Source organism: Pelophylax lessonae (genome assembly GCF_965119305.1).
Source record: "Pelophylax lessonae genome assembly, chromosome: 5".
Taxonomy (NCBI): domain Eukaryota; kingdom Metazoa; phylum Chordata; class Amphibia; order Anura; family Ranidae; genus Pelophylax; species Pelophylax lessonae.
In genome coordinates, this window is record NC_138772.1 from 514858249 (window position 1) to 514875049 (window position 16801).

The following is a 16801-nucleotide window of genomic DNA, read 5'->3' on the forward strand; positions in this document are numbered from 1 at the left end:
AGCTTTGTCTCTGCACTTTTTGGCAATCCCCCAAGCTGGTTGACAGCCAAACTAAAAGAAACAAATCATTTATCCTGGCAGCAGCAGCAGACAGGGAAGCCTAAGGAGAAGGCAAAAAGCCACATAATTCACAAGCACACTAGCGTTGGATGGAGAGATTGGTAAAAAGCAACTACCTATCTCCACATCATTCTCTGTGAAATTAATGCATCAGAAGCTTTCTGGTAAGGCCTAGCACACAGAAGTATCAAAACAGGAGCTTGGTGGGTGTTTTCAAGCTCTCCCAAGGGCCCTGAACAGCAACCTCCATATCTTCGACAATTACTATTTTTCATGTCATGGTTAAAGGAACATTGATGCTGGATGATTTCCTGTATTTACAGCATATGTGAGCTAACCATAAATGCCAGAAAACCACGTGTTCACACCCGACATATAAAAAAACTTTTTGACTAAAGGGGCTTTATACACAATACAATTTATTACTGAATTCTGATTCTGGAGAAAATCCTGAATTTTACTTAATACCTAGAACTGTTGGTGGTGCCCATATGTGTACTGGACGATGGCAAATCAAGATCATTGTAGACCATCTCAAGATCATTGTAGACCATCTCTGCTGGAACCCCTCAACAGCACCATCCATAGCTTTGACAATTATAATTTGGTACGTAATGGTTGAAGCAACATGGATGATGGATGGTTTCCTATATTTACAGCCATGTGAGCTAACCCTAAATGCCAGAAAACCACGTGAACACACCCAACAGTTATGACAAAAACGTATTGGCCGAAGGAGCTTCACAAACAAATACAGTTTATTACTGAATTCAGATTCTGGGGAACATCTTGAATGTCAGTGAATACCTAGACCTTTGTTGGTGGCGCCCAATACATGAACTGGATGACAGAAAATCAACATCATTGTAGACCTTGTCTGCTGGAAATCCACCTGTATACTGTCTACCCATGACACGTGAGGCCAATAAATAGAGGTATTGATATTGATCTACCAGAATGGAAAAGGTAAACCACCTAACAATAGTAAGCAGGGATGGACAGTACAATCTGCCCATATTTAGAGGAAAAGAAGAGGTTATATATGCTTACCAATGCCGGAAGTTCGCAGCACTTGTCACGATTGGCCCAGGTTGATGTACACACAATGTCAAACATCTGCAGCTGGAACTAAGATAAAAACAGGAAATGCAAATTAGAAATTAAATATCGGTTAGTACCTGAGAAATACAGGTTGAAGGTTGCTCAGTTGAACTGCCTTTAGGCTTAATGGAATTCTTAGGGATGTTATCATAGCTCCCAGGATTCTCTGGATAGTAGAGGTATTGTATGCAGCAAGCTAACAGCGGGAAAATACTTACAATAACAGGATTTCATTATTTAAAAGTACACTTGAGACAAATGTGAACATTTATCAATAAATTTAAATGTATAGCCTAACACGCATTATGATTGCCCTGAAAAGGGCCAGTTGTATCTATAGGACTAGATGTCCAGAGCATTCCCTACCCTTACATAAGACATCAAGAGCCTCTCCACCATCAGAAGTTGAGTCCCCCACCCTCCCTTACATCACAGTGCACCCCCATTGCCTTGTGCTGCTGCTGGGAAGAAGCTGGAGGCAATGCTGGAAAGCAGAATGTACAGGATCTAGAGGAGGACCAGAGGGGGGCTAGAGCTCTTCTGCAGCTGCAGGAGAGGTGTGAGGGCCTAACTGATCAACTTAAAAAAAGGACTCTCTCTTTGCTCATTCGGGGGAAAGTGATGAAGTCTCTTGAAGCCCACTACCCACCCTATTTATACATTCCCAGCACTCCCCTACCACTCCATTCTCTACTTGAAATACATAGTAGGTCACCTAAAAAAAAAAGCTACGGATACTTCTGCCAACCCTGTAACTACCATGTCCTGTAGCGATTTACAGACTCAAATGAATAGGCTGCTGTGCAGGCACAAATGTGGCCACCGTGAAACCAGCATAACTCAAATCTAAGCATATACTGTAAATTTATCCAGAGCATTTAGGCTTCAGTGACCTATGGTCCTGAAAAAGTTAAAGCGGAACTAAAGGCCCAAATATTTGCCCTAGTTCCAATGGTCCAAAGCCTGCGAGTTCCCTCGCTGGTGCCAGCATCCTCTCCCCTGGTCCTTCTGGGTTCCAGTCTTCAGCTGATTTGATTGGCCAGCGCCGGATGACGTCTCCACCGGTACACTTGCTGTGTGCTGGAATGTAAACTGAGCTGTGCAGTACAGTGTATGTTTGCAGAGAATTGCGAATAGGTGGGTAAATGTATTTATTTGCTAAAGAGATATTGCATTTCTCTTCTGCAATAAAAAGCCTGCCTGTTGACAAGTTTTGTTTTTTTACATTTAATCCTGCTTTAAGAATTTATCACGTAACTGTAGTCACATGATAACAAAATATGTTTAGCCTCGAAAAAAAAAAAATCAACTCAAGAGCCCCTGTAATGTAATTTCCTCTCGTGCAATAAAACCAATTATATGATTTGCTGCTTTAATAAACATTTATTACACGGCTCCTAACATCAATCCTTCAGTTAGTTTCACTTGAAGAGCATTTTTCAGTACGTAGGCAACTTAGTAAACCAATAATTCTTGTAAGACTGTCACACAAACACAAAACTTCCTTTCCCACTACAAACAATAGAACCCTTTAATACAAATTCTTCATTGTGTTGATTCTGTTGACTGTTATTGGACAGACGCCACACACTTTGTCTCTATAACCCCTTTCCTTGTCCTTATTACAATATATGTAGAAAGCTCTTTTTGTTCCTGGGCCTCCGATAATCAATTATTTTTATCCACCCATATATGTAAGGAGTATTTGCATTAACACTTGCTCTCCATTCTGTGGTAGGATAATAGAAAATGTAATAAATGTAAATTTATTGCCTAACGGGGTAAGTCGTACCGCAGGAATGTGCTGAGTGGGTTCACCAATGAATGGCCGATTGTACTCCCAGTTAGTTACTGGGTATATCTACTTTTTGGGAAGCATTAACAAAGTAGGGCCCTGTTTTGTACTTACTGGAGCAGAATTGTCTCTGGGTCCTCGGGATCTCACCATCCGCCCTAGGACTTCTAGACCATCTACTGTGATATTTCCGGCAGTGTTTATTGGCTTTTCCCCAACTTGTTTGCAGTCGATGATTAGCTTAGCATTAGTTTTGGTAACTATAATATGCATCTGGCACAGAGAAAAGAAAAACATAATTTAAAGAGATATTAAACTAGGTTTATGTTACTTAAATAGGTAGACACTAACAGTATATATTGTGATATTGGGGGTTGTTTAGCTCAATGGTACAAGCAATTCTGGTGAGTCCATGCTAGTCAAAACTGTGGTTTTAGGGCTTGTTGGTCCACTTTTATTGAACAAAATTAAAGTTCCAAAAAAACAGTAGCCCACGCAGGGGATTTCCATAATCAAAACAGGTAAAGAAAATACTGAGCCACCTGTTTCCCTCTTCAGGACTTAACCTTAGCTTTTGAATGGTCACTCAGAGACCGTCTTACACAGTACCTTTGTGTTTGTTCAGCCTTCCCAGCTCTTCCAGCTCTCTTAACACAACTGGATTCCCCAGGTAATTCAGATACAAAATACTGCTGCACAGGCCCACTCCTTGGCCTCTTGATAATGATTCTCCTGACACCCCAGGCTCTCTCACTCTGAGACCTCCAAATTCCCCTAGTCCCCTGGACTCACCTAGTCATCCCGGCTCTCTTAGTCTCCCAGACCCGGTTAGCTGCCTCAACCCTCGCAGCCGATGGACATGGAATCTCTTCTCCAGCATGGAGTGCTGTCTCTTGATTGAAGCACACCTGTCTCCTAACGGGAGCTCTGAACTATGCCCTAGCCTAGTCCTTCATTATAAGAGCTGTGTGCACCTGAACTCACAGCCTGTCGTACTTCTGCAAGACCTGGACACTATGCTGGAGATTTCTTCACTCCCAAAACTCTTAGAAATCCCCAAACTCCGAAACTTAAATCCAGAATAACAAAACCCCAGGAAAGCTGTAAAAACAGTTATCTCCACTCAAAACTGATATTCTAGTGTCCCGCACTTTGCATTCATGTGAACCCTGTGTCCCTTTTCCCTACATTTACACAGTGGCAGGGCTTCGCACTGTCACAATATAATTTATACAGTATATATCATAAATATATTTTATACTGTTTATAATTATATTTATTTTTTATTATATAATTATAATAAATAAATTATATATACAGTATATAGAATAGAGAATATAAGCGGATGTACCTTTGTGCATTGTACAGCATGGCCTACAGTTGTCACATCAGGAGACCAGACCTGAGACATACCATGTAGCCATTACTGCAGTGCATATATTATAAAAAATGTTTCTAAATGATAAGATGCTCACCAACTCCCTTGACATGATGTGAACGCTTGGTACTCCCACCATTGTTCTACATAGGTAGAGCAATGTATATCTCTACACGGCCAGAAGAGACCAATAGGGTTCACGCTAAACAGTGATAACACTGCACTCCCAAGTTTTACTTCTACCCCCACAACCAGTAATAATTTATAGTGTGAAATTCATTGATTTGCATGGCTATGAACATTACATAACTCACCTTATGAAAGCTGCCATGGAATATTTTTATGACCTCAGGTCCTTCAAAGGTAATAGTCTGAAACTGTGCCTTATTGTCATAATTGAAATAAGTTAGTGTTTTACCGTTATCTGTGTGGAAAAAAAATATATATGTTTTAGGAGATAACACTTTATATAAAACTATATAAGACATACAAGAGGCTAAGGTGATGTAAAATTCAGCTGTCAGGTTTAGTGTATAAAACTATATGCTGCTGTCCAGCTGTCACTTCTTTAAGCACCTTAAAGTGACTCTGCCTGCAAATACTTTCAGCAGTTCTATGACCCAGCCAAAACACATTCTTATTAGCAAAATTCTGGCACTGCTGGAGCTTGCTGCTTCCTCGCACAAGCCACACATATTCTTACTGGCCTTTGCTAATATGGGTTGGCTCAATGGCCAAGAAACTCATGTGCCAGATCTTTGCTAATCAAAACCATTGGGTCCATCAGAATGGCTGTAGTAGCATGGTTTTGGAGGCTACCAAAGATATGTTCAGACACGACAGAAGAAGAAGATCAATCTGTAAGCCATGGGTGCTCAAACTGTGGCCCCCCATTTGTTGCAGGACTACAAATCCAATGAGGCATTGCAGGGTTGACAGTTAGAAGCATGACTCACAAAGGCAGAGGCATGATGGGACTTGTAGTTTCGCAAGAGCTGGAGGGCAACAGCTTTAACACCCATGCTGTCAGCCATTACGGAATCTCATTTTCATCTAGGTGCTGTATATAACAGATAAATCTGTTCCTTGTAATGTATAGGGAAACCCACTGATGGCAATACCCTCAAAAGGACAAAATCATTTCCATACCAGGACCTACAAAGTCTTAGCAAACTGTTGAAGCAGACTAACTCTTTGCACTCCTAAATTAAATACCAATGTATTAAGAACATCCCCTTAAAAACAGGCTTATCAAAAGACAGGAAAGATTAAGCCAACTGACCATATCAACAGATCAGAATTCAGGCTAAAAAAGATTTGTTTTATGATCAGTTAATTGTTGGCTACAAGCTCTGTTCTACACAGGCAAGACCAGTAAACTTGCTCTAATGAGCTTTCTTTTGGTTTAGTCACATGAACACTGTAATATTAGCCATTAGTCAATATTAGCCACACTCAAACCTGTCTCTGACAATCTTTATAAACGTGGCTGTAGATTTAGCAGTTGTGCAACCCAGTGTAATTGATTTGTGCTTCTCAGGGGTGTAACTACAGGGGTTGCAGGGGTTGCAATTGCAACCAGGCCCCATGCTCCAGGGGGCTTGTGCTGCTCCAATGTACACCTGGATAGGAGGGGCGGCGGGGGCAGCATGTAGAGAAATCACTGTCCTCCTTTTTCCTCCTGTAGCTGCAGGAGGAAAATGGAGGAGATTGGTTCCTCTAAATGCTACCCCCGCCATTCCTCTTATCCAGTTCACTTGTGTTCTGCTGTCTCTGGGCCCCTGTGTGCTCCCCTGGTCCCCCCCATTGTGCTCCCCTGGTCCCCCCCCACTGTGCTGCCCCCCCCCTCTGTGTTCCCTCCCCTCTCCTGCCGGCTGCTGTACGGGATGTGTCACAATAGAGAACCAGGAAGGGGTCGGTAAATATGTAATTTACCAGCTCCTTCCTTTTCTGAATGGACAGTCATAGTCAGTGACATTGTAAAAAATAAAATAAAATGATAAAAAATAATACAATAAAACACCAAAAAATAAAAACTACTGACACCAGTGGGTGAACTTCCAGGATCGCAAAGGCCACACTTGCAACCGGGCCCTGGCATTCCACCACCGTGGGGAGGCCCCAAGATGGCAGGAAGGGGGCTCACTGCAGAACTTGTGAAAGTGTCCCGCTGTGGCATTGTACTAAAGGGCCCTGCAATGAGAGTAAAGGGCCCCAGGGTCAGTGGGAAGAGCCCCAGGCTTGAAGGGAAGGGTCCTGGCCAGGGGTCCTTTCATGGTTTCTTGCACCAGGGCCCTGAAGGTTCTAGTTACACCTCTGGTGCTTCTGTTTGCTTCTGCCCCATAAAAAGCAACCCAGAAGACACCACGTACCGAAAACCTTTAGGAAGCTGACCGTGTGATCTGAAAAGGTTTGTCCATATAGCAAATATAAGAGATTCAGACTATTCTTACATCTTCAGGATTGAGCATGGACAATGAAAAACCACAGAAGGATTGCATATACGTATTTGTAGGTGACATGACTGGATGTCCATGGTTTCCATTACCCTCAATCACTATTCAAGTGGATAACAAATTCAAGATATGGAGTCACTACAGAAATATACATCACACCAAGATGGGAATAAGATCAGCCAGTCCTCAAATACATTCCAGCAATCTTCTTTGCATCTCAGGCAATGTGTGTATTTGACATATACTGTACATCATAATTGAATATTTAGATTAAAAATACAAGACCTGATATGGACAACAATTGTCTACTGCATTGTTTGCCTAAAACAAAAGGAGGCTTTGCCCACTCAGGGCAAATTTAAAGTATATGTATACCCTAACAATTAACTTTTCTTATTTCCCAAATTTTGGTCTGTTAACCACTTTACCACCGTAGGATTTTGCTGTCTTACGTCTGGGCCACTTTTTGCAATTCGGCACTGTGCTGCTTTAACTGCCAATTGCGCGGACGTGCGATGCCGTACCCAAACAAAAGTTATGTTCTTTTTTTCCCACAAACAGAGCTTTCTTTTGGTGGTATTTGATCACCTGTGCGATTTTTACTTTTTGCGCTATAAACAAAAAAAGAGCTTACATTTTGAAAAAATAACAATATTTTTCAAATTTTTTATATGAAATCCCCCCCCAAAAAAATGAAAAAATCTAAATTTTTTTACATTTTTGGCCAATTTGTTTTCTGCTACCTATGTTTGGTAAAAAAAATCGCAATAAGCGTATTTTGATTGGTTTGCGCAAAAGTTATTCCGTTTACTAACTAAGGGAAAGATTTATGTCATTTTTGGTGTTTTTTTTTTTTTAACGAGTAATGGTGGCGATCTGCGATTTTGTTTTGCGGGACTGCGACATTGCGGCGGACAGATCGGACCCTTGACTGACATTTTTGACACTTTTGGGGGTACCAGTGACATTACTACAGTAATCAGTGCTATAAATATGCACTGTTACTGTAAAAATGACACTGGCAGGGAAGGGGTTAATTTTTATTGGTGATCAAGGGGTTAATGTATGCCTGGTGCTTACTGACGTGTGTGGGGGGAGGGGACTATGTGACAGAAGGACAGATCGCAGGTTCAGCTATGCTGAACCCTGCAATCTGACCCTGCCTGTCACTTAGGAGATCCGCCCGCTTTGTTTACACAGGCGGGCGGATCTCCACACTCGATTCCCCGACGATCGGGGAAGAGCAGCGGCGATCGCCGCCGCTCCTCCCCTGGCCCGACTCCCGCTGTGACTGAATACAGCGGGAGCGAGCCTCCGGCGGCACGCGCGCGCCGCCGAGAAGGGGGAATGTCTGGTGACGTAGGTCTATGTCGCCAGACGTTATCGAGCCACTTTGCCGCTGTACAGCTCTAGTGAGCAGTGCGGAAGTGGTTAAATAAACCCCTCAACATTGTTATTTATGTTAAATAAGTGCAAAAAATGACCTGCTGATTCCACTAGAGTTCTTGTAAGTCAATACCTTCCTGTACTCTATGCCCATGCTGCATTATTATCAGTTAGCACTGTTTTCATCTATCTCTGTGGACTATAGAATGCCTCCTCGTTATGATTTAGGGAAGAGTAATGGAGGTGTTTTTTAGTCCTAGCTTCCTATCCAGGAGTGACAACATTGCTCATCCATATGTAGCACAAACCCCTGACAGGTCTCGCTGATTTGTCCCAGGTTCTCTTTCTGTTCAGGTGTACAGACAGCCAGGCACACAACCACACGGAAAATCTCACTACTCAATGATTAGGCAAGGAGTATCTTTTTATGTTTTAATATTATTGAATTTGGTTGGGGTGCAGGGAAGCATTGGGATACTCCAAATTTAGTGCACAAAGTAACTAAAGGAAACTCTCTGTTCTGTCTACTCTCTTCAGGGAAATCTCCCTCTTGGCAGAGACTAGAAACACAAGCAATCCTGGGACTCTCAACAGGGCAAGTCCCAATTCAGCAACATGATGCAGTCACACCAAGGGCTTAAACAGCAGACAGTTAAAAGGATCCTACTTCCAGGACTCTACTCACGGAGTCCCCGAACCCCGGATACTTGGATATCTCCAGTCATAGGTGTGCGCAGCCTATAGCATTAGGGTGTGCACCCTAAAGCTAAAACACGTGTGTGTGTGTCTACATACTGTATATATGACCACGGCACAATGATCTCCCTACCAGGCACAGTGAAAGAGAAGTGCGTAAACACTTCTCTTATGGCAGAACCGGTAAGAGTGAGATCTTTCCCATCTTCCTGCCAGCACACAGAGCGATATTGCTAATGCTCATGGGGTGATTAGGGTGTGCCCAGGCACATCCCGCGCACGCTGTGCACACGCCTATGCCTCCTGTCCAGTATCGTGAAGACACTTCTCTTGTGAACCTCCAGGCTAAATCCTCAGTAAACCCCCTTGATTTGGCTCCAAATGCTTCCAGAAAATAGGCCCCCAGCTCCCACTGCCCTCAATGATTCTGGACAATAGGCCCCCCAGGTCCCACTGAGCTGGGACCTTGATGGACTCCTGACAACAGGACCCCCCCAGCTCTCACTGAGCTGGGACCACAATGAACTCCTGCAAGCTTCAGCTATACAGCCCTTCAGGCTGCAATCTTCTCCTTCCACGCATGAACCCTGCTGTTTAAGACCCCAAACTTTTTATGTCCTCCTCAGCTACATACTGGGCACTCTTCCCTCCCAAGGACTGGCTGAGACTGCATAAATATTCAGGCCAAGGGTCAGCCTCTTTAAGCCAACTACATTCTAGAATCCACTAAAAGGCTGGGAGAAACATTTGAGACTGCAGCCTGTGAGACCCAGAACAGTAAAAATAATCCCACACTGCTCCAATGTTTACAGAGGAGCCAAAAAAAGACTAGATTTGCCTGAGTCTCTCCAGAAACCTGTTCTATATGTGATACAGATATACTGTATATAGTATGTGTTTAGATAATCTTAATCCACCCATGCCCAGCATAAAGTGTATAGCCAACCACATTCTTATATGTGGTGGCTTATATTTTCTCCCCTATGACATAGTCACCAAGAGCTGAAGGCAATACACGGTATTTACGAATATGGAGGAGCATGTGACTTGCTTTTTGTGACAGTTAAACAACAGTCAGTGCTGTCACATAGCCCTGATTAAGGCTGGCAAATCTTTTTTTTTTTTTGTTCAACCAGCAGGTTGAATGAAAGAAATGACTCAATAGTAATTGAGTGGAAGGTAGATGGAGGAATCCTCACAGCTGTGCTATTGTATTCTGACAGCGGGAACATTCCCCTGCCATCAGAATGCACTCATCAGTATTACTGGTAGATTGACTTCTGTATAACCACCCTGCCCATACATGGATATACATTTGGCTGGCCTTGCTGAGCCGGCCAAATTTCCATCCATGTATGGCCGGCTTTACCTATGACTCAGTTGGCTCAGGAAATGTCTTCGGCTTCCAACAGCACAACAAAGAAGATAGGGGAACAAATTGAAGAAAATATGATGCAAGCTGGTTAACAGAGCAATGAAAACAATGCTTGTACTACTGCACTTATATCATTTCACAAGGATACTTTAACCGGTTGCCGACCGCCGCACGACTATATACGGCGGCGGTCAGCCCCGGCCAGGCAAAGTGACATATATATACGTCACTAGCCTGTCACTTCCTTGTGAGCCAAAAGCGGGCAGAGGCGCGCGCCCGCCCCGGCTCGTTCCCTGGGAAGTGCGTGCGTGTGACCGGCGGACCCGATGTCCGCCGGTCACTCGCGATCGTCCTCCGTGGAGGGAGAAATGCAGGCGGCTGATGTAAACAAGCCGCCTGTCATTCTCCCCTGTGTAGGAATGGTGATCATACGGTTCTACTATGTAGGACCGTTGATCACTGTTCCTACACTAGTAGCCATGTCAATTCACAGTAAAAAGCACGCCCCTAGAGACACACTTAACCCCTCCTTCCCCAAAGTTAACCCCTTCCCTGCCTGTGCCATTTTGCAGTAACAGTGCATATGTATAGCACTGATTACTGCAGTAATGTCACTGGTAACCCCAAAAGTGTCAAAAATGTCAGTCAAGGGTCCGATCTGTCCGCCGCAATGTCGCAGTACCGCAAAAAAAAAAAAATCGCAGATCACCGCCATTACGCGTTAAAAAAAAAACACCAAAAATGACAAAAATCTTTCCCTTAGTTAGTAAACGCGATAACTTTTGCGCAAACCAATCAAAATACGCTTTTTGCAATTTTTTTTACCAAACATAGGTAGCAGAAAACAAATTGGCCAAAAACGTTAAAAACATTTTGATTTTTACATTTTTTTTGGGGGGAATTTCATATAAAAAAATGTGAAAAATAGTTATTTTTGCAAAATGTACGCTCTTTTTTTGTTTATAGCGCAAAAAGTAAAAATCGCGCAGGTGATCAAATACCACCAAAAGAAAGCTCTGTTTGTGGGAAAAAAAGGACATCAAATTTGTTTAGGTACAGCGTCGCACGACCGCGCAATTGTCCGTTAAAGTCACGCAGTGCCGAATCGCAAAAAAAGCCCTGGTCAGGAAGGGGGTAAAATCTTCCGGGGCTTAAGTGGTTAAAGCAGATGAAGCAGGAAAAAGGTCCTAGCTGTGGAAGAATTTGAGATGAGTGCAGCATTGAATTATACATTAATATAACATGACATTGACACTGTTGTCTTTTGGAACAAGATCATCTTAATAAAGCATTATATAAATATCTTCAAATAAATGAACATACTGTCAAGTATTACGCCAACCAATGGCTCGTAGTCTTTGTTTAAGATTTCCCACAGTGCAAATGGTTCCTTCGGTGTATCGGGAAGTATTCGGAAAAGGAAGGTAATGGTATAATCTGAAGGGAGGCCCTCTGGATGGATATGTCTGATAACAAAAAAGGACAATATTAAAAATTTTACTTTTTACTGTAGATGGAACTTCTAGCTCTTTTTGCAGAGTTGGCAGTCGATATAACCAGGTGGTGAAGAATGCTAAATCCCAGAATATCCTGCAAGCCAGCTGGCAGAGAATGTCCTTCTTCCATTGCTGGAGGGCACTAGACAGCTCATGTATAACACCTAAAATGAAGGGACAGTCATCCAATTCTCAGCATAGCTAGTAGTAACAAGTCAAAAGCAATTGGACTTGCTGAGTAATCTTGAGTAAGATTCAAGATAACTCAGCAAGCACCAAAAAATATTGCTTTATATGGGTTACCTGAGATCGGTAGCAGACTACACCCAGGGAAGTTAACTTGCCAACAGTAACATATAAAATCTGAAACTAAGATTTTAAATATGGTTGTTTGATATACAAACACCTCCTAACCTTGCTTATATTATTTATGAATTTTAGTCTATGCTATGCCCAAGCTGAAAGTGAGGAGAGCTTGTTCTTCAAATTGATAATGTGATAATTTTTAATAAAATACAAGTAAATATGAAAATGTGATAACGTTTTGTAAAACACACACATGTGAATTACAAGAACTGGCTACTTTAAAAATAAGGTAGCGTATTATTTTATATTCAGTATATCCAGGCTGTGGATCTAACACCAAAAATACAACAATAGAAAATGTCATTGGTTGACAGAGTTTGGATTGTGTATATGTGTCATCTAGGGTTCTCTCCTATAGGTTGTTGTGAAATATAATTAAAGAGGGCAGCCAGGTTGTTTAAATGTCACCTTGGCTTATGTGAATTACCTCCTACATACTCATCACCATTGGCTCTTTTATTAAACAGATGCACACCATGGAATCTAGTGGTCTGGTTGATATCTTTTGGGTATTACAGAGTGCACTACATTGTATATTATATCAGATAAGTTTGGAGTCTGATTCATGTGGATGTGAAATTGTGTGTATGTGTTTTTAATGGACAACACTGTCTTTTATATTGATAAATATAAAGTTGCCCCATATTTGTGGCTTTACCAGCCTCCAATCTTGGATGGCATTTTTTGGAGTGTTTTTGTGGGAATTTGCGCCCATCCATACGCATCAATCCATTCTTTTATGGGCCTGGCTTTGTGCACAACCCAGCTAAAACAGAAAGGAGCCTTCCCCAAGACTGTCGCCACAAAGATGGAAGCATGCAATTGTCTATAATCTCCTTATATTAACAATATCCTTCACTGGAAACATCTTAACTCAATGTTTTGGAAAACTGTCCACATAATGGTGGCCATTTTGTGTAGCTCAACATCAGTACCTGCCTTTTCAAATTCTCTTTTAGCCCAATGGGCACTTATTCCCGCAGACACAGTCCATAATCTTGTGGAAAGTCTTACAAGAAGATTAGCACCTGTTATGGTAACAAAGGGGAGGACCACTGGCAAATACTGCTCTTGGTTTTGGAATGTGATGTACATCAAGCTTAAGGCTGTGTATACAGTATATATTTTTGATACAGAAATTTTAAAGAAAATTTGCTATTTTTAAACTGATAATTTTGGAGTATATTTCATGTGAACCATTTAAACCTTTATTTCTTCTACTAGGATTCAAGATATTATGAGTTTTTAGGTTTGCACTTCTATATTCTTAGAGGACTAAACAATACTATCAATAATTACTGAATCTCAATGTGGTCTATTTTTAAAGGAGAAGTATCATAGTTTGTTCTGCACTCCTGTCATCCATTTGTAGCAGAGCAGAGAGCTGGAGACTAACAGTCCCCCGCTCTCTGCTCACAGAATGCTTAGAACTGAGTAATCAGCGGTCGTTGATCGCTCAGCTTTCAGTGCAGAGTCGGCAGGGGACAGATGCAGCATCGGATCAATGCAGCCTTTACCTAGGTGAGCATAAAACTGAAAATTTCCAATCAAATACTTACAGTAATTTTCCTTTCCTAATGGACTCCATGGCAGCATACGTATGAGTTAACCCTGCCTCCACTCCTCCCCTATAGGATCCCACTCCCATAAATCTTTTCTCTGAGCCAGAGGCCGTGTTCCGTAACTAGCATACTCATGACACTGGGTGGGAACTCCTGCTGCCATAGAGTCCATCAGGAAAGGAAAATGACGGTAATTATTTGAAAGGAAATTTTCAGTTTTCCTGACGAACTCCATGGCAGCATATGTATGGGAAATACCTAGCCATACACACCCAGGGGGGCAATTGAAAAACAAAAGAAAAAGGTTTAATTGACACCGTCAACTGACAGGATTTGTAAACCAAAAATTAACAGGAGATAAAGAGGCCGGTTCTACACAATAATGAGCCATAAATGTATTGATCGGGGACCACAAGGCCGCCCTACTGATTACTTTGGGAACCACATGCTGCAAAGCCGCCCAGGATGTAGACGCACTCCTGGTCGAGTGAGCTGTCACTATCCCCGAAGGAGCCAAGCCCCCTGCTCTGTGAGCCTGTCGGATGGCCCAGACAATCCATGCCACAATCCTCCTAGATGAGTCAAGTTTTCCTTTGTCCTTTCTGGCAAAAATAATTAACAGGCGTTCTGAAGCCTGAAGGAAGCTGTAGCTCATAGATATATAATTTCACAATGTCTGCGAGATTCCTAGAACCAGAGGAAGGCACTGCTGAGAGTCAAACCTAGGATTCCCTGTTTACTAGGCATGCGCTTAACCAACTAAGCCACATCGCGACCTCTCCCACGTCTAAAGGATGCAAGTTAGTACTCCGAAGTTTGACGGAACAATTACTTGGTTCCCATAAAAGACTGATGTACCCTTGGGAATTGAGTAAAGCATAGGTAAAAGTACCGCTTGAATTGGAAGAACGTTAAGAAAAGTTCTCCATGAACGGTGAATCAATCTCTGATGCTTTTATGTCGATGTGAAAGCCAGGAGAAAGGCGAACATGACAGAGAGGCCTTTAACGGAGACAGCCCTAGAACAAACTGCTCCAACTCCCGAGAGGGAGTTGAGAACAAGAGGAAGACTCCATTTGGAAAGCCTCCGCTTACTCTGAGGTCTGAGCCTAGTTGTTCCCTTGAAAAATTGTTGGACAGCAAAAGATGCCTAGACCTGGAAACACCTGTGAACCTCAATAAAGCTGACACTTGTAATTTGAGGGAGCTGATCGATATAGCCAGATCTAAATCCCACTGGAGGAAGCCCAGAATATTTAGAATTTCTAGATTAGAACATGATCCATAAGCAGCAGACATGTATTGCACAGACTTTGACCAGATTCTCCCATACATTTTATTGTGTTCACTCTCTTAGCATTCAAGAGAGGCGATGACTTCCCAGCACCCGAGGACCTCCAATCTCAAGAACCTGACCGTCAGACATAACCGTGCTGGACAAGGATGTAGAAAAGCACCCGGTGACAGAAGGTCTGGCCTGATGAGAAGGGGCACTGGGTTCTGGTAGCTGAACAGTGCTAGCAAGGGGAACCATGGCTTAGTTGGCCAATAAGGCATCACTCCCACTACCTCCACAACTTCTGTTCAGAGTTTTCGTAGAAACCCCAGGATGACCAGGACCTGAAGAAACTGCTGCCATGGAATATGCAATATAAAAGTATACATCACCGCACACGGCATCCCCCACAACCATGCCTGGATCCAGAAGATGCTGCTGCACAGGCCCAGGGCATTTATGGCCACCTGCCAATAGCAAGGCTCATAGGCTGTACTGCTGCTTTGCCTGCCAATGGTCAAGCTTAAGTTCTTCATGACACCACATCCATCGCCCTTCTCCACCCCGCTAATAGCTGGGGACTGCTAGAGACTCCACATGGCACCAAATCCATCGCGTTTCTCCACCCCTCTAAAGTACTTCACCATGAGATATATATTCTTCTATTTTTATGTATCCAGTATTGAGGAACTGTATGAACTTTGATATATCCTACATGCCAGGTTTTACAGATACTAACTTGGATTTCTAGGACTAATATTTTATTGGACTTTATCTTATGATTCACTTTATATGAGCGCTGCAATTCTTTTTATAATCCATACGTATGCTGCCATGGAGTCTGTCAGGAAATGTTTTTTTTTTCTCTTTATACAGTACTTATCTTTTAAATAAAAGTCTTAGATTTGCATTTACTTGGTGGGCTGGGAGACCAGAGCGTCTTTGTGTATCCTGTAGCAAGGAAAGTTATTAAAAGTTCCAGGCTCCATGGAGACACCATCCAAGGTGGCATATTCCTTCTGCACCAACCCAAACATTTCCATCATTTTAAAACCTAGACACAAACATAGAAAAAGTATTATTTCCTTATTTTATCTAATAAACCTATAGAATTAAACCATTCAGTTAATATTTAAATATTTTTAAGAATTTAAGCCAAACCAAGGCATTCAGATGTTACATTAAAAACAAGTTGGGCTTATTATCAATACATTGTTTACCAGTACATTTCAGACACTCCTTGGGTAATCCATCCCTCATGCCAAACCCAACTATGCTCCCCTCTTGGTTGATTGCATCTGGCTACATGCATCATCTACAGCCACCATCTTTTTCCTCTAATCAAAGGTTACAGGCTTCCTTTGCAGTTTTGGAGTGACAAAGGAATCCATGCCAACTTTTGCAGCAACATGTATTTTCAAAATTATGGTTAAATACAACTAGACATAGGCTAGTTGTATTTAACCATAATTAAATATGGTTACATTTTGGGACCGGGTTCAAAAGTTGATAAAAATGTACAAAAAGAAAAGAATAGGTGTTCTCATATAGAGGCACCTATGCATAGAGTGTACTTTAAAGGCACAACATGAGACATATGTACAAAAATGGTTTCAATAAAATTTAAATATATTAGAACAATTAATATAAAACATGAAATGTTAAAAGGGTGGGTCCTATGGCCAAAGCCTGACCCAATCCAAAGGGGAAAAACAAAAGGAAAGGAATGTCCTCCCTATTACAATGTTGTATGTGTGTACCCTACATTTCGGCCACAGACAAGAGGGATATAATAATACAAATGGTGAATACGTAAGTACAAGTGCTCTTGTCCAGTGGATCGACCATCGGGGA

The 16801-nt window shown here is 42.2% G+C and overlaps 1 protein-coding gene across 1 annotated transcript in view; it reads right to left on the reverse strand.

Moving 5' to 3' along the window:
* Nucleotides 1-16801, reverse strand: part of COL14A1 (collagen type XIV alpha 1 chain) — a 278477-nt gene that overhangs the window by 57044 nt on the left and 204632 nt on the right. Inside the window, exons 32-36 of the mRNA XM_082259358.1 lie at nucleotides 15863-16001; nucleotides 11571-11713; nucleotides 4649-4758; nucleotides 3071-3229; nucleotides 1111-1188 (exon numbers count right to left, since the gene is read on the reverse strand). Of these exons, the coding sequence (XP_082115484.1) occupies nucleotides 1111-1188; nucleotides 3071-3229; nucleotides 4649-4758; nucleotides 11571-11713; nucleotides 15863-16001 (629 nt within the window). The remainder of the gene's footprint in view (nucleotides 1-1110; nucleotides 1189-3070; nucleotides 3230-4648; nucleotides 4759-11570; nucleotides 11714-15862; nucleotides 16002-16801) is intronic.